This window comes from Vidua macroura, chromosome 3, assembly GCF_024509145.1.
Source record: "Vidua macroura isolate BioBank_ID:100142 chromosome 3, ASM2450914v1, whole genome shotgun sequence".
Lineage (NCBI taxonomy): Eukaryota > Metazoa > Chordata > Aves > Passeriformes > Viduidae > Vidua > Vidua macroura.
In genome coordinates, this window is record NC_071573.1 from 91497253 (window position 1) to 91519878 (window position 22626).

At 39.8% G+C, this 22626-nt stretch overlaps 1 protein-coding gene across 6 annotated transcripts in view; it reads left to right on the forward strand.

The window, feature by feature from the left end:
- Nucleotides 1-22626, forward strand: part of GCLC (glutamate-cysteine ligase catalytic subunit) — a 34698-nt gene that overhangs the window by 984 nt on the left and 11088 nt on the right. For 4 of the 6 annotated variants that reach the window (XM_053973747.1, XM_053973749.1, XM_053973752.1 and 1 more), the window contains exons 2-7: nt 11224-11336; nt 12140-12322; nt 14880-15020; nt 15768-15826; nt 15918-16054; nt 21669-21743. In XM_053973747.1, the coding sequence (XP_053829722.1) occupies nt 11224-11336; nt 12140-12322; nt 14880-15020; nt 15768-15826; nt 15918-16054; nt 21669-21743 (708 nt within the window). The remainder of the gene's footprint in view (nt 1-11223; nt 11337-12139; nt 12323-14879; nt 15021-15767; nt 15827-15917; nt 16055-21668; nt 21744-22626) is intronic. The other 2 variants (XM_053973748.1, XM_053973750.1) reach the window with 2 other exon arrangements.

Genomic DNA, 22626 nt, shown 5'->3' on the forward strand with positions numbered 1-22626 from the left:
CACAGCCTGACGGCACTCTGCAAGGAGCAAAGGCTGCCTCCTCTATCCATCAGTTCCTCAGGAGACAGGGAGCAGCTTCACATGTGCTGCACTAGAAGCTGTAGTGTTGATGAAGTCCAGCATTGGTCACTTGAAGGTGTTCTAGATGCAGATGCAGGGAAGCTGGAAGAACAGAGTAGGAGAGAAGCAACGTGGGGTCTTGGCCATTGCACCTCTGTCTCGTGCCCCACAGTTTGCTTTCAGAGCAGCAAAGGCATTTGTGAGAAAACTTCATTCAAGTAATAGCAGCTGTTCACAGATGCTCTTTGCCAGAGGAGAATGCTGTTCACCATGTGCACTCTGAGAGAACTTGTCTCTTAAAGTCAGTTCTTCTTTAAATGAACCCCTTTTATAATTCACGTAACAGCAGGCATCAGCACACAGAAGTTGCTTCCATGAGTGAGTAGGGGCTTGGCTACTAAAATCTGTTTAATGAAAGTATGCGTAGTCTACACCACAGGGTTTTGCAGCTAGAGTGGTGTGGTCTCAGAAAGTTTAAATATGCTTTTATCTGTTCCTGTCTGACATTTGTGTTCCTGTGTGTCTTGTATGACTGAAGTTGATTTCTGAAGGTGATGAAAGACCTTCACACTCCTGAAGACTGAAGCTGACGAAAGAGCCTCACACTCTTGAGTCCAGGAATATAGACACTCTTCCTGTTGCTGTGAGACTTAGCTCGAGAGTTTTCTCATTAATCTTTAAGAGATGGTACTCATTTTTCAATGGGTGTTAGATTTTAGTTGCCCTTGCTTTCTCAGAGTGAGATTTCACAAGATAGCTAAGGCTGATCCACTAGCAAGCTGGTTAAGCTTCCCTCCCTGTGTTCTAGGCTCATATTTCTGCTGCCTGCCTTGTGCTGTTACTGGCCAGCTGAGTTCAAAAAGTTAACCCAGCAGAAAACTCTTCTTCCATTCAGTTTTTTAGGGTGGTTGGTTTTCTCAGCAGAGCTTCAGCTCTTTCACAGGTAGACCCAACAAGCTTTCCTTAGTGTGAGGAAAGTACCAGGAGTGGGTGGAGGAAAGGGTCGAGTACAGCCGGCCCCTGCAGCACCTGCAGCTGGTCACTTGGTAATCGTAGATGTACGGTGAGACTGGACTCAGAGCCTCATTCTTCCTTTGGCCTGGGGACCCTACTGAACACAGTGTTTATGTTCAATAAATAGTGGAGCGTAATGTCAAAGGAGATTCACAGTTCTCTTCTACCATGCCCCAGCATGGCAAGAGGCAGGGTTTTAAGAGCAGAATCATTGCAGACGTGATTTTGATAAGGAGCTGAGAGCTGTATTAGAAATGTCTGTGAACATTCAGAGAAGGTCGGGTAACCTGGTTCATTGTCCACCTCTTCATTTTAGCAAATGCTGGTACACTCAGGTGTGGCAATTTTATTCTGCTGTGTTATGCAGTTACATATTTTTATGTAACATAGCATTTAGGAGTCTGTTAGTGGACCAGCTATTTGTAGCCAGTCTGCTCTTGTGCAAATACAAAACTATACCTTCGTCTGTAGCTTACTTGAGCTGTGCTGTTGATAGACTAATGCGGAGGGCAGTGCATTTGTTTTCCATTTTTGCTCTCAGATACCTAGTTGTTAGAAAGTGGCGCCACATTTATATGCAGCTTAGATTAATCAACTGACTAATTGGACAGTTTTAATAAAAAGTCTTGTTTGCACTTTGACCTTCATCTATAAAGTTATAGCCTGAGGATGTTTAATTGTTTTAAAAACTTCTTGAAGATAGAAATCAAGAATGAAGATGACAGCTCTCATGTAGTGCTAGAGATAAAATCAGAATAAACAAAATTACTTTTGTGTTTCTGTGACCGTGTTTAGTGAAAAATGTATCTTGTAAAATTTTTTAAGGAACGTTCATGAGAAAAAACTCAACTTCTGTAGCACATACTGAGTTTGTCTTTCAGGGTGTATGTGTGAATACCTGAAAGGTTGTTCCCCATCTAGGTGATGCCATTGTGAAAAGGAAATACTGTGTTTGCTTATGAGTGTAGATACCATCCTTTGGTTTTGTTTTCATTAGGACTTCCACTTTTCAGTGTGTGTTGTAAGACTCATTACAGAGCTGGGGGGGGGGGATCCCTTGTAACCTCCTAGGGACACCATTTGCTGGGGTTCCAAGGGAATGAAACTGTGGGGAATTATCATGTACTGTTTCTTGGGTGTTAGACAGAAGTGTTAATGCTAAGTGCTAACAGAGCATGATGGTGGCATCTGTTTTGAAGGGAGTGAGACAGACTCACAGCTTGTAAGCTGGGTAGCATTCCCTAGTGCTTCCATCCTCTCCTGAGTAAAGAGCTGTAAAGGTCAAAACATGGGTTCGGCTACCTTTTGAAAAGTCAGTTTTTTTATTGCTTACAGTGTTAATAGAACTAAGAGCTGTTGTAAGTTCCTTTTTAGTCAATTTTCCACAACCATGAAGCCTTTGCAATGGTAAAAAACAAAAGCCTACCAAATATGAGTGTAACAGAGTAAGACTTGCTCAAAAAAAAAAAGCTTTCTAAAGGTCTTCTTAAATTTGCATTTGCAGGTAAAGGTCTTCTGCCTCTTAATCATCCTTCTGCCTCATTTAAAACTGACAGTTGACCTCCCTGTTTATGCTTGACTTCTCCTGACTGTGGAAAATACAAAACAGTGAACTGTCTCATTATCCCTCATCAAAAACCCTGCCTTACTATCATTGCCTTAATGCTCACAAAGTTTGGGCAACAATTATATGTCCTGGTGACGCCCTGTCATGCTAACAAGTACAATATCCTTGTGTTCTCATCTTCCATCCAATAATCTGTACTTGACCTCGGGGTTGCACAGTTGTGATCATTGTTTATTTTTTTTATTTATGTGCAGCAGAATCAAAAACCTTTTCAGTACTGTTTCAGAACTCCAGTAGAGTTAGCAGATACTACATGAAACAATTAGTTTGTGCAGCTTGGCAGATACTAGCCTATTATGCTGCTTCCCAGCTTTTATCCCAAAAAGCTCCCTTCTGTGCCAGTGTATTATTAGTCTCCTGTGCTGTTCAGCACCTCTTGTCTGCTGATTGCATTCCTCTGACTGACGGATGTTGCTTGAATTTCCCTTTGGAGCTTAATGCGGACTCTCGGATCAGGCAAGTGGAATGGCTGGCCCCTGGCAGGGCTCACCGCTGCTGTTTTGTGCTAAGCGTGCACACAAGTGTAGAGTCACAGCATTGCACACCAAACTACATATACATGTGTGTTCATATGCATGTGATACGCATATGAATACACGTTACATGCATGTTATGCATGTAATATGCATATAATACTTGTCTTCCACAGTCTGTAAAGACTGAGGAGGAGTTGTTTCAGCATAAGAAAATTTTGAAAGGTGTGCCAGAAGGAGATCTTAAAGTACATGTGAATGGAGTAGGAATCTGACTTACCCAGCCTTGTTTAGTGAAATTGGACATAATGACCCTTCTGTTGTGTATGAGTCTTGTTCCCATCAGTGTAGGGACCTAGCACACAATAAGCATCTTCAGCTTTTTAAAAGTTATTTTCTTAATGGAAACTTGAAGTGAAATTTTGAGGCCTTTAAAAAGATAATGCTGTGTATGAGGCAGCATGAAAAATGTGCCACTGCACTGCTTGCAAGTTGAAGTCTTACTGAGTTAATTCTAGTTTGGTTTTGGTTCTTTGTTTTCTTTCCTTCCTTTTACCTCTTTCTCAGTCCTTTTTAAGCTTCTTTTGATCTTCCTCATGTGCAGTCAATTCATTCACCTCCTTATCTTTTAGTTTTTGAATTATACCTTGTAAATAAGTTAAATGAGAACTAAAATGAACATGTGCTAATCAGCACTTCCTCATGCAAGAAGCAAAGCAGCCCTTCTCAGGAGCTACTAGAGGCCAGAGGTTTCTTACCAGTATGTCCCAAAGGCGTTGCTTCTGATTAGAGGATGCGTGACTCTCTTGAAAGCTTTCTCCTTTTTCGTAATGAAAGGCTGGGCTGTGAAAAGAGCTGTATTTCCTCTTGAGTGATTCTTTCCAGGGAACCAGCAATTGCATTAGTGTCTTGTTACAGTTTCTAGCCTGTTGTGTTTTTGGGTGTTTCCAGGGCAGTAGCAACCTGTAAATGGTATGGTTGGAGATGTTACACTACAGTCTGCAGAACTTAAGACTGGTAAAATTATTTTTGCGTATTAAGGAAATTAATTTGGGTTCAGATGCACACGGTTTGAGGCTCCAGTTTGCCTGTCACCCATTTAAAACCAGAAACAAAATCTAGGGCGTTTTTTAGCAATGGTGAATCTAGCTCACCAGCTGCATAAAATAAGTACAGGTACTATCCCTAACATACACAGAGGAAGTTTTCATCATCTCTTTGCTAAGAAGACAACCAGTGAGGCTTCATGAGAGACAGATATACATGCATAAAAATGTTCAAAAGGAGATAAGAAAGGACCAGAACTGCTGAATGAGTAGGTTGAGACAGCATCATGGTGTACAGAAAGGTACTGTTAATTTCTTATTTTACAAGAAACTTGGCTAACCTAATGGACCAGAAGAGCATATGTCCTTTTAAGATAATTACTTATTTTACAAAGCCTAGATGCCCTGTGGAACAAGATGCCACATGATAGCTTTGAAGCTGAGATAGGCATTGACTTACACGGACAACAAGAATAGACAGTTTATTATGGTTTCTTTAAACTTGACATGCTGCAAGATGTTTGTCCATCTATCCAAACCACTTAGATAATTGTATAGTGAGTTGTGGGGTTTCTTTAATGTTTACCTGAAACCTTCTAACTAGCTTTTTGTTTTATATATTATAAATAAAATGGAATCACAAAAAATAGTTGTTGCATTTTCCAGAATGTCAGTTAATATATGGTCTTTTAAAAAAATTCATCCAAGTCATTATACAGATGCATCATCAGAACTATGATGATTCCACATTCTCATTTTGTACAAACTGCTGCAGTATACCAGTATGCAAAAATTGCATTTTAAAAAGCTTTTCTTGGTAATCTTGTGCCTATATTAAAGCCAATGGCAGCTTGAAGTCTTCTTTTGCATTCTTGTCATTTTAAGACAAATGCTTTTAGTCTCCCTGTGCCCCAGTGAAATTCCTCAAACACAGTGAAATTCCTCAAACAGAATGCATTTTTGATTTTTTAATGTAGAACTTCCTCATGATGGCCTCTGCCAAATGTGATGTGCAGATGCATGGAGTGGAGCTGTCTTAATCGATGTGCTCACCTGCTGGCAGCTTGGGGGGAAGCAGCACTTGTGAATGATTTCATTATTTGTCATGTGTCTGCTTATTTACCCTTTCTCTCTGAGCTTTATTTGGCCAAAATAAAGGGACAGTGGAATTATGTATTTACAAATAGACTTAGTGCTTCCTTTATATCTCTTGTATGGATACCTGCTGTTTCAAATAGTGGTGTTTTCTGGGGCTGGGTCTCAAGGTATGATGTTAGTGCATCAGTTTATGCTGCTTGACAGCCATGAGTGTGTATGTGTGCAACCTCTAAAAGGAAAACACTATTGCACAGAAATGTAACTCTTCAAATCTTGACTTGAGCAGGACAGGTGCCCTTGAAGAGTCTTCATGTTTATTCCTTCCCTGGATACTTTGACTGACTGCCATGAAACTACTTTTTTTGCCTGTTTTTTTTTTTTTTTTAGTAGTTTTTTTCCCCAAAGCAAGCTGCAATTGGTCATAAATTTTGATCCACCCCCATAGTAAACACTGATTTCCTCCTTCCCAATCTCAGATTTTAATAAGAGAAGTTTAAATTACCTACTGTTTGTATATTTCTGATAACAAAATATTCTGTTCACAGTGTATTTCCTTCTGTGGATATCAAGTGGATTGCTGTGGTTTTATCATGGGACATTTTCTATTGTAATTCCTATTTTCCCTCAAGACCTCTTCTTGCTGTGCAGATGCCTTATTTTAGTTAACAGTATGAGAAAGGGTGAGTCAGAAGGATGAGTACAAGAAAGATTTTATTGTTGATGTTGCATATTTAGTTGTTCAGGTTTTTTATTTTTCTCTCTGATGCAAAAGGTGAATTAGAAACTTGCAGCATTTTGTTTCACAGGTGAATAAATAAAGTTGTCTTTGCTGCAGAAATCTAAAGTTAACATGATCCTAGTCTTTTTCATAATATTAGCCTGAGGTGTTACACAGTACTGAAGTCAAAGATGACACATCTTTCTGTAAGGCACCACATCTTATTTCTTTAGAATCATGCAAAAGGTTATAACTTCTCAATTTTAATTTTCAATAACCCAGCTTCCTAGTTTGTGGTGTGTGCAGAAGGTTCTCTAGTCACGTTGTGTCATGCACAAAAAAAATCTGCAGCCCTGATGTTGTCATATGGCAGAGATCAGGCAAGAGTGCTTAGCTGTGGCTGGCTGTGTTGACTGAGATGACAGCCTCTGCATCCTCTTCGTTTTGTCTATGATAATGTATAATGCGGCAGAGAAGGTCTTAATTTCTTCATGATTGTCAATGTAATGTAAAACATGAGTTGTGTTTTGTTTCTGGGACATGCTTTCTGTGAATTGGTTTTGTTTAGAGCTGGCAAAAAAAAAAAAAAAGCTGGTGCTTTTTTAATTGGATTGCCACTTCCAATCTTCTTGATTGAAATTAAGCATTTTGGGAATTACATTTTGATCTTGGTTCTCCTGTTGCAGATTTTTGAAATTATTTCTGTGGCAGAGAACATCCATGGTAATCTCAGGAGTGTGGAAATGCCTTGCCAGTGCGCAGTTTGGGGGCTTGCTGGCTAGAAACAGGGTAACCAACCTCTGTAGCACTTCCAGACTTGTTTTCCTCTGAACTTTGCTCCCGAGCACATTAGACTTATTGTAAGATAGTAAAGCTTTCATTAAAGGTACATGACCAGCTGTTTATTTCTGTGGTTCCATGCTTTATCACATCAGTGGTGAGAAGGTAACTGCATCAAGAAAACCCACCTTGGGTATTATGTTCTACATCCATCAGAAGTATTTGTACCGACAGAAAATAATCTGCTTTTTCCATCTAACACTGAAAACTTATGGCAGAGGTTCTTTAATGAACAGTCAGATTATTAAAACTTTGTTCTCCTTTAGGCTGTCATTTAATGATAATGGTATTTTAATGATGCATTAACTGATGAAAAAAAATATGGAAGAACTACTTTTTTTTCCATAAGTGAGCTTAATAACTAATGAAAGGGGTATATTCTACTGCATACATAAGTATATGAGGCAAACTCCATGAAAATACTTAAATGTTGGTAGTGGCTTTTGTTAACAGTAAACAATACCCATGAGACCTCATTGGATGTTCAGGAAAAATTTTCAATTTCCCTTAAAGCTCCAAGCCTGAAGGAAGGCTCATATGAGGAGACTGCTAACAATTGTTCCATGTATGTGTGGCAATCGCTGTCCAGTGGAAGGAGAAAGCTGTCATTAAGATTGTCCTTGAGAAACAGAGTGGTCCGTGAGTCACCTATGATCAGGTTTATTTAGAATCACAGGATGGTTTGTGTTGTAAGGGACCTTTGGAGATCATTTTGTCAGACTCCATGCCCTGGGCAAGGACATCTTCCATTACACCAGGTTGCTCAAAGCCCCATCCAAACTGGTCTTGATCACTTCCAGAGATGGGACGTCCACATCTGGGATGGATGGTCAGGAGTGTGGTACAAGGCTAACACAGCTACTGTTTTTCACACACAGAAAGCATGAAGCAATGCTTTTTTCATTACTTTTCTCATTTAAAAAAAAGCTTCTCTTCAAATCATTCTTCTAAACTATTTATTATATTATCTTGGCACCTTACATCTGAGCTTACTACGGTCCAGACTCTGTGCTTACCAGTGTTTTCATAGGCAGAAGTACCTCATTGCACATACTTTGAAAGTTAAAAGGATTTTAACATTTAACACTATAGCAGAGGCTTTGCTCCCATCTATTGGATAGGTTTTGTTCCCTCTGTAGTTAGCATGATGGTGTTAAATTGGGTGTGCAAGGGCAGGTTTTTATATTGGGAAACAGACCACTGCTAAGGCAAGTATTTGGATGATGATATGTTGCTATCCCTGCATTAGAAAGATAAATTACTTGTCGGTAGAATTGCCGTGTTAAGGTTTAGGGCTTAACACAGTTCAGTGGCCTTAGGTCTGGGGGGAGAGGTTAGCAAGGCTTGGGGAGAAGGATGTGGGCACGAAGGACGCAGAATTTACAGGCCACAAGGACATTTGGCAAAACTCCCAAGATAAGTAATAAAGTAACAAAGCCAACTCAGCAACTGTGCGGAGATAGTTCAGGCTGAGTAAAAGGTAAATCCAACAGGGAGAGATTCTCACCAGCATGGTTCACTGACTCAAGAAACCCACCAACTCGAGAGAAGTACTGAGCATGCAGACTAATTGGCATGAGAAGCAGGAGAATAATTTAACCAACAGAAGGTAGAATTAACAAGAGAACTATGTAACTTGTAGTCAGTGAAGTGTGATTTCTTTGCTAAAATGTGTAAATGGTATACAGCTTTGATGATAGGGGAGCTAGCAGCCTTTTGTGGGTTATCACCTAGCTCCTTGCTTTGCACAAATTAGGATAAAGAAATATTCAGCCTTAAATTGAAACATGGGTGTTTCAGATTAGACATTAGACAAAAAAATGCACCATTAGGGTGGTCAGGCATTGGGATAGGTTACTCAGGGAGGTGATAAAGTCACCATCCCTAGAGATGTTAAAGAGGCATCTAAGTCTTGCTTGGTTATATGATTTAGTGATTTAGGGCTTACAGTGGCCATGTTGGGTTGACCGTTGGACTTGCTGATCCTTCTGGTCTCTTCTAACCTTGAAGATTCTGTGATTAAATAGAGCTGCCTCGTCTTGGTGTGTACATGGGCAGTGCACACTGGGCATTTGGGACAGCACTGTGGCATAGGTGACAACTTCGGTCCTCCGTGTTCCTTAGAATTACTGCTAACATGTTTTTGATGCACCTTCATTTTTAAGAAGTATTGCTTATGTAGAAATAATATATATAATTATGGTCAAACAACTCAGGCATTCAAACAATTTCAGACATGCTTTCCCATTTCCAGAGAGCTGTCATCTTTCATTTTGCCTCCAGACAAGCCCAGCACAATTGTTTGACTTAATGAGTGGAGGAAGAGTGGTTGTGGTTCTCCGCAGTTGCGACGCTTCAAGGTCTCACTTGTATTTACAGAGGCGATATAAAAGAATTTTCAAAAGCCTGAAATTTTCTTGGTAGCCAGCTGTGAGAAAAGGTCATAGTGAGTGAAGTAGCACTATTCTGGGTGCTAGCAAGCTAATGGAGCATAGTGCTTCTTGAGAAGATTCAGCAATGGAGTGGAGCAGAGCTGGCGTGGAAGTGCTCTGTAGATGCCGTTACACTACAAGCCAGTAATCAAGAGGAAGGAAGCCTCTAAAGAACAGTTTTTCCTTGTGTTGGCTCATAAGTAGTTCTGATACTCGAAGTATTTGCTTTAACTAAGAGTGTATTTGCTTTTTTAATGCATTAAACTGTGAATAATAATTTGTTTTAGGCTTGCTCTGTGTTGGAACAGGGTGGGGGGTTGGACTTTCAGCTTTCGCTTTGCAACCTTGCTGGCCAAACTGTTGTTCCTTTGCCTGGTAAGGCAGCACAGAACTTCTGTGAGCCAGGCAGAGCAGGGTGGTCAGAGAGATTCATCCACTGAGGTTGCACAGAGCATTGTCTGTCTGCAGGGAGGAGCTGGGATGCCACGTCTTGTCCTCAGCAGCCTTGCAGCAGAAGACAGAGGTGTGTATGATTTGTTGCACGATGAGAGCAGTGACTGGAAACTTGGGTCCATAGTGGCCACGACAGGGTACGTTGTCCTCACTGGCTCTAAGTAAGGCTGATGGTCAGCCATCTCCATCAGTAGTTTGATCTGATGTATATTTTGATTCTTGCTAAGGAGCCTAGTTAAAATTATAGAGAAAAGTGAACTCCAAAGAGCTCAGCAAAATAACAAATTATGGATGTTGGGTGAAGCCCCTCATATTTGGCCTTTGAACTAGAATCTCTGACAGGCATGCTGGTTCTCTCAGCTTGGCTGCGTTTCTCTGAACTTTGTTGTGGATAAAATACATGTGAGAAGTCTGTGAATGATGACCTGAAGTAAAAATGTGTGAACTCTGAATTTGTTTCTTTCTTTGTAGCCTGTAGGCTAAATCTTTTGATGAGCCTAAATTACATTCTTTAAGGATGCCTATTCAGTCATTCCCTCTGTTGTCAAGATACTCTGTGGGTTACTTGGAAGCCATCTGAAGTTTTTTCTTTTCTTATTAAAATTAATGGCAGATCATCTGTGTGTTAAGACAGCTTTGAAGATTTAGTCAATGTTTCTGGAGGCAAAAGTAATAGTTGTTTCTAAAGCTAGATGCATAAATGCAATATATGCACTACTGTACTTGAAATATGAAACACTGGATTTTTTTGTGTTTGCCTGCTTGACTTAGTGTTTCTTTACAGTTTAAACTTCTTTTTTTTTTTTTTTAAACTTGCAATTTGGTTTATACAGAAATAGCATTCTCCCCACCAGCTCATTACATCTACATTTGGAGAGGGATTTCTAGGACAGGAGGCTAATCACAGTAGCATACTCACATATGGTGGACAGATGTTCAACTTTGGGTCTCTTGACAGCAGCTGCAGTTCCTGTGCTCTTCCCTCTGCTACCCACTCCCACAAGCAATGTGGGGGGAGGCCAGGCATGTGGCGAGCTTGATGCTCATTCTGTGTCCATTTGAATGATTCACATGCCCCCTCTAGATTAGGCCAGCTCCTAGTGAGGATGATACTTTTACAAACCAGGAGATGATGTTGAATATGGTAGGAAACTGGAAGTCCAGAAATAATGTGGAGGCAAGTACAAATTCAAGTTTTTTTTTGTCAAGTGTCTCCAATTAGAAATGGAGAGAAAGCAATTTTAAGCAATTTCAAGTCTTTATTCAAGATGAAATAAGCCTGCAGCCATCTTTGCCAGTATTGCTTACTGCATTTGTAGTTAGTAATGTTTTTGAACCTTTGTAAAGTTCAGTAAGACATATCTTTTTTTTTTCACTTGATGCTTAAATTGGTATGCCAGTGTGTTTGTGCCTGAAAAAATCTTACTGTTTAATTGTTTGTTTTGTTTTTATTATTTACAAGGTGGAATATATGTTGGTAAAATTTGACCATGAGAATAAGAAAGTGCGTTTGTTACTCTGTGGTGAAGAAGTTCTTCAAACACTGCAAGACAAGGGGGAGAAGGTAAACCCCAAGTGAGTAGCTGTTTCCAGTTTCTTTTTTTTTTTTTTTTTTTAATCCTCCTGTTATGATACTGTGTAAAATTTTATTAACCTCACTTAACATTCAAGTCTGCTATTGGTAAAACTGTAAACCACAGATACTGATAATTTTCAGATAAATCTGGGGTTCAGGAAGTGAAAGATTTTGAGCACGCTTGCAGGCAGTCCATGTAGTTTTTGCTTTGAAATAAAGGAGGATGTAATGGTGAGCCCACAGAAGTTGCAGTTTGGGTGCTTGTTTTGTCTTGCTCTGATTTTGTGTCTGTGTGTATGCAGTAATCCATGTCCCATAAAGTACATGTGCATGTGTACTTGCTCCTGTACCTCTTGATTGCAGGAGCAAGTGAGGGCTGTATAGGAGAAGCCTGTTGTCTGTAGGAGCACTTTCTCATTTCTGGAAGAACTAGAAGTGTAGATGTAAGAGTGGCAGGGACGTTTTTTCCCTATCCTCTCCTGTGGAAAAGCAGTAGTGATCTGTTTTTCTGGCTCTGGTTAAAACCCCAAGAAACAAAGCTTGAGACAGATGCTAAGAGTGACTGCAATTTGGTGTAGGCAAATCCTGCACTACACAGCAACACTATTACTACACTGCCAAATTGCACCTTGCTTTCTTTTCACCAATTCCTGATGAGGTACATTGGCAGGTACATTGTGTCCCTCTATCAAATATTAGGAGATTTTTCTTGCAAGTGATACTAATTTCTGAAATTCTCACAAACAATTCAACATTTTTGAAATTGCAGAAATATTTAAATGTACCTCTTCTTTCATTATAGTCACCCAACACTCTGGAGACCAGAATATGGAAGTTACATGATTGAAGGAACACCTGGACAGCCATATGGGGGAACCATGTCTGAATTCAACACTGTGCAAGACAACATGAGGAAAAGACGGCAAGAGGCTGCTTCTGTACTCAAAGAAAATGAGGCTGTTTGCACAGTGACATCATTTCCAAGGTGAGATGGTTGCTGAAGTGTAATGCCATGTTTCCTGTTCTCGTTATACACTTTTTCTCCTTATTGCATATAGCTAAACTGCTCAGTGAAATAGAGAAAAATATGATTTGATTAAAGTACTTTGGCTTTATGTTCCAGTCATGTCTCCTAACATTTTTATTGCAACAAGACAAGCAAATAAGCATCTTTTACATTTTTAGGTTGCTTCTAACCTGTGATGATTTTGTATTAGGAGAGAATCCTGAATATTTATGACACAAAGTGTTAAGTCTAGAATAGTCTACCACATTGAGTTGATACAGAAAATTGTATAGAAAAGGTTTCTCTTTACCTATTTTGCAAACTGTGTTCTTCATAAGTACCAGTTTTGCAAAACATAGCTAACCTGATTTATTTTTAATACTTCTTTTGCACTAAAGTACGTGCAAGCTTCTGGTAGTTTAGGGCACCCAGACTTAGTATTTCTATTATACAATACTCTACTTACTGAATCTAGAAAGGAGAGCATCTCTCCTGGGTTAATAATGCCCTTACAAAGAATAGATTTCATCCTTTTTATTGTTGTAAAGGAATTCTCGAAGAAATTAAATTTAGGATGAACTTCATTATCTAGGAGAAACTGTATTTTGACATTGTTTTGAAATACAATTCTAGGCAGAGATTTATTATATTCATTCTAACAAGCCTGGTCATTGAAATGAATGAAGATAGTTATGCTTATAATGGTATAAAAGTTGCTCTGCAGTTGAAGAGCAACAGCTGGCCTTACTGGCTAGTTTCTTTTGTAATATAGAATGCAATAGCCCAAAATTCTTGCTGAGAGGAGGAACAATACAAAACATGCTTTAGCAGCAGTGGTGCCAAAATTTCTGCATAATGCCCCATGAATGCTGTTTTAAGAACACTCTTTGACAAAATTTACTTTCACTTTATTAGAGGTATACTAGATGTAATAAGAGTTTATTTAAAGTTCAGTTGTTAAGTAGTTGTCAGTGTATTAGAGAACTGTGTTTTCTTCCCCTGCAAACTTACAGGTACATCATGTCATTTAATAAGTTTTACATGCAAATGTTTTGGACCTGGTCTTGCAGGGAATAAAGGGAGAGGAGTTGTTAATCCCTTTGTAGATACAGACAAGTACTTTTTACATAACTGTAGGAGCAGTACACTGGACTTCAGTGAAAGCCAGTAAGTAATAAAAGGTAGTTTGTTTATGACTTACAGATCATTCCAAGCATACTTTCATCCCTCAGAGGTTGCTCTCCCTAGGCTAGCCTAATTTGGTTTATTATTTCTGCCTTTTGCTATCTTCCCATTCAAGTCCTTGTTGGTTTGACTGAAGTCTTGCTAACATGTATTTCTGAGGTTTCATGGGGTTGAAGTTTTTTGCCACATTGTCTCTACAATAACATGTAGGTATGCCTGTGTGCATCTGGGCATGTACACTTGTATATAATAAAATCCGTTAATTTGAAAAGACAAGAAAACTTGTTAGAGTGCTGACAGAAGAAAGGTAAAGAAGTAAGCTTATTCAAATCAAAATAATTCAGTTAAAAATGAACTATTTGAAAATGCTTAAATATTAAAAATTTATAGCTTAGATACTAAATAAGTGTCCCCAGTTCCTAAATTTGTGATCCATCACTGCTGGGCCAGAAAGTTGCTTTCTTTCCTGAGGACTGGAGGGATGCAGCTTACAATGTGGCACTTAGCTAAGTGATTAAGCTGCTTTACAAGTTGTAGGACAACTTACTTAGGAAACCAGGAAGAAGAAACAATATTGAACATAAATAATATTCTCGGAAGTGTGTTTCTTGATATTTTGAGTAGTTTGTAATTTTATCAGCTACTTTTTTTAACTATCCAAATACTAGAGCCTTTCAACACTATCTTTGCCCCTTTTACTGTACAACATGGAGAAACTAATCTTCTACTTTACCTCAACCTTGTAAAATGTTCCTTTGTCTCAGCTGTACTGAGAGCTTACTCTTGTTTCAGGTGGCTCTGAAACTTAAAATGGAGTTTCTCAAAGGGGAGGCGTGTATTCTGATTAGCTTGCATATCTCTCAGCATTTACACCTAACAGCTGCAATTCTTCTTTGCTTATGACATTCATCTCATAGGGGTTTTCAGAGTTCTAGAAGTGTTATAAGACTTAGGATATGTGTACCACTTGAGACTACCTCTAATTCTTGCAGAGTTGCTTAAGCATATATTTTGAAAGGGATAGATTTTTAAGAGTAGGGCTGGATAAATTACTTTGCCAGTCAACTTGTATCCTCAAGATAAACTTTGAAGCACAGGATGCAGCTGCATGTCAGTATTAACAACAAAAACAAACACATTAAAATGTGTGTGTACCCCAGGTAGTACTGAAGTTTCCTGCTTCAGCCACTGAAAATGTTCATGTTTGCTGTCTAATGATAGACTGGTGGGGTTACTTTAAAAAAAAGTCTGTATTAACCACTGTGGAAGGTGGTTGTTGGCTGGCTGTCTACTAGAATCTTCATCTCTGATCATCTGACCGTTCTAAAATCACAGTCTGTTTTCATTACAGCTTGGATCTCATTGTTGTGTTACATAGGTTAGGCTGTCCTGGGTTTACACTGCCAGATTATATGCCAACACCAGTAGAAGGAGGAGCTTCAAAATCCCTCTTTTTTCCAGATGAAGCCATCAATAAACATCCTAGATTTAGGTAAGAATATTTGGGAAATTTGAGAAGTTGAATATTTTGTCCTATCTAAATATCACAGACATATCTGCAAATTCTTTACATTACTGGAATAGAGAGCACTGTAGCTGGTTGCTGCAGATATCAGAAGGACTTGGACAGAAGTGGTTGTGATGTATTTTCTTTTCAAAGTGTCTTAAGAAAAATAATGGTTAAGTTGAAGGAGCTTTATATAATAGTTAACGCTATTATGGGGCAAAAAGTGTTGATTTTGCTACTGCAAAATTGTTTCCAGTTTGAAGCCCTGTGCCTAAATGCTTCCATCATGGTTAATCCAGCTCTCCCTTAGGTATGTCACAGTGACATCTCTGTACCCAGCAGCTTGCCCTAGTTACTCTGAGATGGATGATGTACTTCTCGCTGTAAAATGAGACTTTAGCCAATGAAAACCATTCTGTTTAAAAACTAAGCATACCTTTTAACTTGGCCTTGTATTCTTCAGGTCTGTAGCCTTTTATTTCTGACTGTTTTGTTAGTATAATACTGTGAAGTCCATCAAAATAAGACTGACTTTACTGAAGAAAAATTCAGTGTTGTATCTTTTACAGTCTATCTTAAAACTAGGAAAAGAAGCATCCCGGAGGAGAGTACTCAGAATAAATAGAAAGTTGACATTCTGAAACCATAAAAATTGTTGAGAAAGTAGCTGCAAAAATATTTGCATAAAGAGAAAATTTCATATAATCCAAAAAGCTTTTTCTTTTGTTATAGTACACTGACCAGAAACATTCGACACCGAAGAGGAGAGAAGGTTGTGATAAATGTGCCAAGTGAGTAAATTCAGTCTTATCTTTGTTCTTTTTCAGAATAATTGTTTAGTCTCATGCTCTGAATTACTGAGTACCTGTATTTTCCACACAGTATTTAAAGATAAGAACACACCATCACCTTTCATTGAAACATTTCCTAATGACGATGGAGAAGCAGCAAAGGCAGCTAAGCCAGACTACATATATATGGATGCTATGGGTTTTGGAATGGGAAACTGCTGTCTCCAGGTAAAGTGCATCTGCTTTCAAGGTGTTAGTATACATTGTCTTCTCTCAACACTTCCCTTTTTAAGACTTGTCTTGTGTCTACTTTCACTTTCTTCAACTGATGCATTGTACATCAGGGTGGCAAAAGGGGAGATAAAAGACCAAGTGGTATGTCTGGTATTCTGGTCTTAAAATCCAAGTATGTTGGGGTTTTGTAGCCAGGTTTTGCTAGCAGAGGGGCTGCAGGGGTGGCTGCTGTGAGAAGGTGCTTCTCCAATGAGAAGGAAGCTTCTCCCATGTCCAACAGAGCCAGTGCCAGCTGGCTCCAAGACACACCAACGAAGGCTGAGCCCACCAGTGACAGTGGTAGCACCTCTGAGGTACATACAGTAATAAGGAGGGGGAAAACTGTGCATGACACTGCAGGTGAAGATAGGAATGAGAATATGTAAGAGGAACAGCTCTGCAGACACCAAGATCAGTGAAGAAGTAGGGGGAGGAGATGTTCAAGGTGACAGAGCTGAGATTCCCCTGGGGCCTGCAGTGAAGATCATGGTATGGCATGAGCTTGGCTTTGGAGCAGAGATCCACCTGCAGCCCCTGGAGGACCCCACACCAAAACAGGTGGATGCATGAAGGAGGAAGGACCTGTCACCCCATGGAGTACCCATACTGGAGCACTCAGTTCCTGAAAGACTGAACCCTGTGGAAGGGACCCATGCTGGAGCAGTTAATTAAGTGTAGCCCATGAGAAGGGCTGTTGTGGTGTAAACCCAGACAGCAAGTAAGTACCATGCCATTGCTCCCTTACACACACATATACCCTCTTGCCCCTGGTGGGATGAGGGGGCAAGTCAGACAAAGGTGACTTGTAGGTTGAGATAAAAACCGATTAATAATTGAAATAAAATAAAAATAATAGCAATGGTAATGAAAATAAGAGGGGGGAGAATAAAACTCAAGAAGAATGTGGTGCTCAGCAGAACAGTTGCTCACAACCTGCTGACAAATGCTCAGCCTGTCCCCAAGCAGCAATTGGCCCCTCCTAGCCAACTCCCCCAGTTTATGTACTAAGCATGATGCCGTATGGTATGGGATATCCCTTTGGCCAATTCAGATCCCAGCTGTGCTCCCTCCTGGCTTCTTGTGCAGCTGCTCACTGGCAAAGCATGGGAAACTGAGAAGTCCTTAATTTAGAATAAGCCCTGCTCAGCAAGAACTAAAACATCAGTGTGTTATCAACATTATTCCCATACTGAATCTACAACACAGAACTGTACCCAGCCACTAGGAACAAAAGTAATTATCCCACCTGATGCCAGGATAAAGACTCATGTTAGAGCAGTGAACGTGTTCAGTGGACAACTGTCCCAGGGAAGGGACCCCACACTGAGTCAAGAGTGTGAGGAGTCCTCCTGCTGAGGGGAAGGAGCAGCAGAGACAATGTGTAGTGAACTGACCACAGCCCTCATTCCTCATTCTCTTGCACTGCTGGGAGGGGAGGAAGTAGAGAATTTGGGAGTGAAGTGAATTTTAAGATTTAGTTTTTATTTCTCATTGTTCTACTCTGATTTGACTTGTAATAAATTCAATTAATTTCCCCAAGTTAGGCCTGTTTAGCCTGTGACAGTAACTGGTGAGTGATATCCACCACACCAAGCTGGGTCAGTGTTGATCTGCTGGAGGGTAGGAAGGCTTTGCAGAGGGACCTGGACAGGCTGGATCAGTGAGATGAGGCCAATTGTGTGTGGTTCAGTAAGACAAAACACTGTGTCCTGCACTTTGGCCACCACAAGCCCTTGCAGAGCTGCAAGCTGGGGACAGAGTGGCTGGAAAGCTGCCTGGTGGAAGAGGAGCTGGGGGTGCTGGTTGAGATCCAGCTGATCATGAATCAGTGTGTGCCCAGGTGTATCAGCAATAGTGTGACCAGGACACTGATTGTCCCCCTGTACTCTGCACTGCTGAGGCCACACCTCCAGTGCTGGGTCCAGTTCTGGGCCCCTCACAATGAGAAAGAAGTTGAGAGGCTGGAGTGAGTCCAGGGAAGGGCAGTGGAGCTGGGGAAGGTCTGGAGCACAAGTCCTGTGAGGAGCAGCTGAGGGAGCTGGGGGTGTTAAGCCTGGAGAAAAGGAGGCTCAGGGGAGACCTTATCACTGTCTACAAGTGCCTGAAAGGAGGCTGTAGCCAGGTTGGGGTTGGCCTCTTCTCTCAGGCAACCAGCGCCAGGACAAGAGGAAATGGCTTCAAGCTGCACCTAGCAGCGTTCAGGTGGGACATCAGGAAGAAATTCTTCACAGAAGGGGTGACTAGATATTGGAATGGGCTGCCCAGGGAGGTGGTGGAGTCACTGTACCTAGAGGTGTTTAAGGAAATACTGGATGTGCCCTCAGTGCCATGGTCTAGTTGACAAGGTGGTGTTCAGTCATAGGCTGGACTCAGTGATCTCAGAGGTCTTTTCCAATCTAATTGATTCAGTGTTCTCTCCCTGGCCTTACTTTGATCCTTAAGCCTTCTGTTACGTTTTCTCTTCCCTATCCAGCAAAAGAGGGGAGTGATTAAATGGCTTTGGTGGATATCTGGCATCCAGGCCGGGTCAATCTAATACACCAGGTTTATTCACTTGATTTATTGGGTTTTTTTCTGCTAATATTCAAACATAATTGGATGACTTGCTGAGAGAGTTTCTTGAACTGGCCAAACCACATTTGATCAAGCACATGCTCCTGAAACTCCAGCACTTTTTGGATGTGAAAGGTCATCCTCTACTCCGGTCATCTTTTAGGCATGACCAAGGGACATTGCAGAAGTGGAAACTGAACTGTCTTGTAGTAACGAGAGAGGTTTTTTTGTTACTCATTTTGGGTGTTCTCCTTCTTCTGCACTCTTAGAACAGCAAAAGGAGGGAGTGGCAAGAGGTTGCGGGAATATTTTTAAAAATAAGTAGCTTTCTGTTTTTGTATAATTTTATTTCATTTACAAACATCATGAACTCCTGTATAAAGTTTCTCATTCTTAAATATTTTTAGCTATCTGCTAAGGAGTTGTCTTCTCACTGCTTGTTACCACAAACCTACCAAATCCATGTGGGTAGTTGTCTTCTCTGACTGTGTGCTGGAAGATATTTTTGATTCTGTTTTCTCTCATTTGAGCATGACCACTTTTTATGGTGTTTAGTAATTTGCCTGAGATATTCCTGTCTCACAGTATCTTTCATTTAAATCCAGGTGCTGAATAATAAGAGTGCTTTAATTCTTTCATTTTCTGTTTGTTTTAAATGTTTCTCTGATGCTGGGCATTAACACCTTAGGTAATCATGGTGTATTTGACTCCTGATAAAATGTGCCTGTTCCCACCACAGTCTTGGAAGCAGGGCTAGGAAGAGGCTACTGTTAACACTCTATGGGATTAAAGGCTCTTCTTGTTTCATAGCAGGGACAGAAAACGTTGTAAAAAGCACTCCCTTTGAGCTTGAGAAACAATAAAAACTGTATAAATAAAAGTTTTTGACAGGTGCAGCATATGGTTTCTTGTCATTAGGGCAAATCTGATGAGATAGTAAAGTGTACATAAAACTGTGTGGTTTTACAAGGTGTTAGTTTGCCATGGTTTGTTTTATACCATCTCTCTTATTTAAGACCAATAAACGAAATCCAGCCTTATTCAGTCATTGTATGAACTTTAAAAACATTACTGAATTCCTTTTTAAAGGAGTACTATTTTACTCTTGCATACTGCTGCATTTTATTATTACATTCTGGTAATAAGTGGCCAAATTCATATTTGGTAGTCCTGTTATCATCAAAGGGAGAATGAAAACAAGGCTGGCAGCTGCTTCTGTATCAACTGATAATTCCTGATAACTGACTAGAAGAAAACATTGCCCACCTATTTTTGTAAGGTAGTCTGTAGTATTTATACTTCCTTTCATGTTTAAGGGGTGGTCTTGTTGGTTTGGTTTTTGTTCTTTTTTTTTTTTTTTTGTACTGCATGCCAAGCTACAACTTGGTTTGTTACATTTCCAGAGGTAAAAATGATGGCCTGCACTGGCAGTGCATGTAGCCCTTCTGGAGAAGACAGCCATGTCCTTTTCCTCTCTAATGGGACATTTGCCTAGAAACCATGTTGAATCTCAGATTAAATGTGGTTTGGAATAAATATAAAAGGAAGGGGGAAGCAAATACCACTGTCTGGGCTAAGAGTGTAGGTGTCCTGTCAACCAAACCCCACTTCAAGGCTGGCTCCCTAGTGCTAAATGTCCAAAATTAATGATGAGAAATCATCCTTAGCTGCTTTTCTGCAAGATAATTACTTAATCTTGTCTTTTAACCACCTGGGTTTTTGTTTGTTTGCTTGATTTTTTTCTGAAAAGACAAAACAAGCCACTTGGAGGCTAGACACAGAAGGAATATTTTCTCCACAGCACAGCTGTTTTCTAATTTGGGATGTTTTAATGAATATTGGATGAAGATTTAAAAATAAAAACACAAACAAATCCCATATTTCCCCTATACCACCATCATTAACACCCCTCCAAAAAAATCCATCACTGAAGCACCAGTGAACTCAGGAGTTTTGGAGGGATTTGTTGGTTGAGGTTTTTTTTAAAGTCTTACTTGAGGTGCAGTTTGGTTTAGTGGCAAGCTGAGAAGAAAACTTAGGTTTGTGGGACATTCTAATTACTGTCCTTGGAATAGGAAAGCCTGTGTACAACTGGAATTCTTCAGGACAGCAAGCAGAGGTGGTGGTTTAGAGCTGAAGCCTCTTGTATTATGTCATGATAGTGGTACAGGCGTACATTCCCATCTAAGTTTTCTTCTGATCTGTGAATACAGAAACTGCAAAGACAAAGGGAGTTTTGAGACTGATCACTCTGTGCAGTTTTTAAATTCATGAAGTGTTGGTTTACAAAGGCTAGAGGGTAAGGTCTGCTACTTTTGTCTTTTGTCTGATGCTGCTCTGAGTAAATTTCACAAAAATATTATAAAGGAGTTACCTATTCCAGTGGCCTATCTGTGGTATGGCTTCCAAAACATTAATGCTTTCTGCAAATAATACTTCTTTTTATTTCTTTGCTGGGTTCTAGCCTCTAATACAGAAAAAGCTGGACTTTTTGTTTTTTTAATGAAAGTTGCAGTAGATAGACAGATAGTCTTTTTTTCCCCACAGTTTTTCAGGATCAAAGGCATCTTGAAATGTTCTTTAAAACAGGATTAGTGTCACATAAAACAAATGTTAAATCTACAATAGAGTCTGACTAAGTTGTTCTAAGTAAGTAGGTTCCTGGCTTACTTCCTGAAGGTGCATTACTCACCCATGTGTATTCTAAATGTTAACTCAGTTTTCTTTGATTCTGGCAAGTGTTTGTATATTCAGCCTCACCATAGAAGCATTATGGACTGAAATCTTTTAATGAACATGGAAATGGCCTGGAAAGAAGCCTGTAGTATAAACGCTACTGAAGGTGGGGCAGAAATGTGTCCAAGACTTAAGGGGAAAACCCACACAAAACCAAACAAAAAATCCTAAAATTTTTAGGATATAAATAATTTTATTATATGCTTGATTTTAAATCTAGGAAGATTGTTCTTGTTGTATGATGACAGAAATTTGATAGCAACTGTACATCTTCCAACAGGTAACATTTCAGGCTTGCAGCATTTCTGAAGCAAGGTATCTCTATGATCAGCTAGCTACAATTTGTCCCATTGTGGTAAGTAATGGACATCTGTCAGCTGAACTGTTCCTTAGTGACAAAAACCACTTTATATAAAAAAATAATACCCAAACTGTAAGCTTACAAATTGGGTACTCTGGGAAAAGACTCTTTATAGGTTGCCACGTGAATCGTGTTAACTATTTAATGTGCAATTGACCTTACAAAACAGATAATATCTGTTCCTTCTTGGCCCTTGTGTCTATTTCTTCCCCTTTGTTCTCACTCCCACATGTATGAGACTCTTGTTGAATAGTTTTAGAAATAGATTTTGGCAGATTTCATGAAAGCAAGGCAAGCTTGCTCCTTAAAACAATTTTTAATTTTTCAACTGGTGTTGAAAACCCTCTGGTGCTACAGAGGATTTCAGCTTAAGTTGTTTAAATCTGTCCCTTTTATAAGCACGTTGTCATAAACAGCTGTTTATAACAGGAGTTGTGAAAATAAAATATCTGTCTGGTCTGAATGATGAGTAGATCCTGCCTTGAGTGAGGTATGTTCCAGCTGTGTTACTAAGGTGCTCGGCCAAACAAAAATAAACAAAATTAAATGATTGCCAGGTGAACTTCAGAAGTGAGCAAGCAGAATACTTGCTGATTTGTCTCAAAAGTGCTTCTGCCAGTGTCACTTGTGTTCCTTAAATGCTGATCTGTAGAGGTGAAACATTTGGAGAGTGTCAGAAGCCACTTCAGGAATGCTAACCCTTGACCCAGGCATTTTTCAGAGGTACCAGTTGAGATATTTCTGGTTATACGGGCTTTGGCTCTACGTTAAACTGAAATACATATACTTCAGCTCCTTCTGGATCCCTTTCCAGTGGGGCTGTATTTTGCTTTTGGTTCCTTGGCCTGTCCTTTCTTTTGATCCCAGGCTGTTTCAT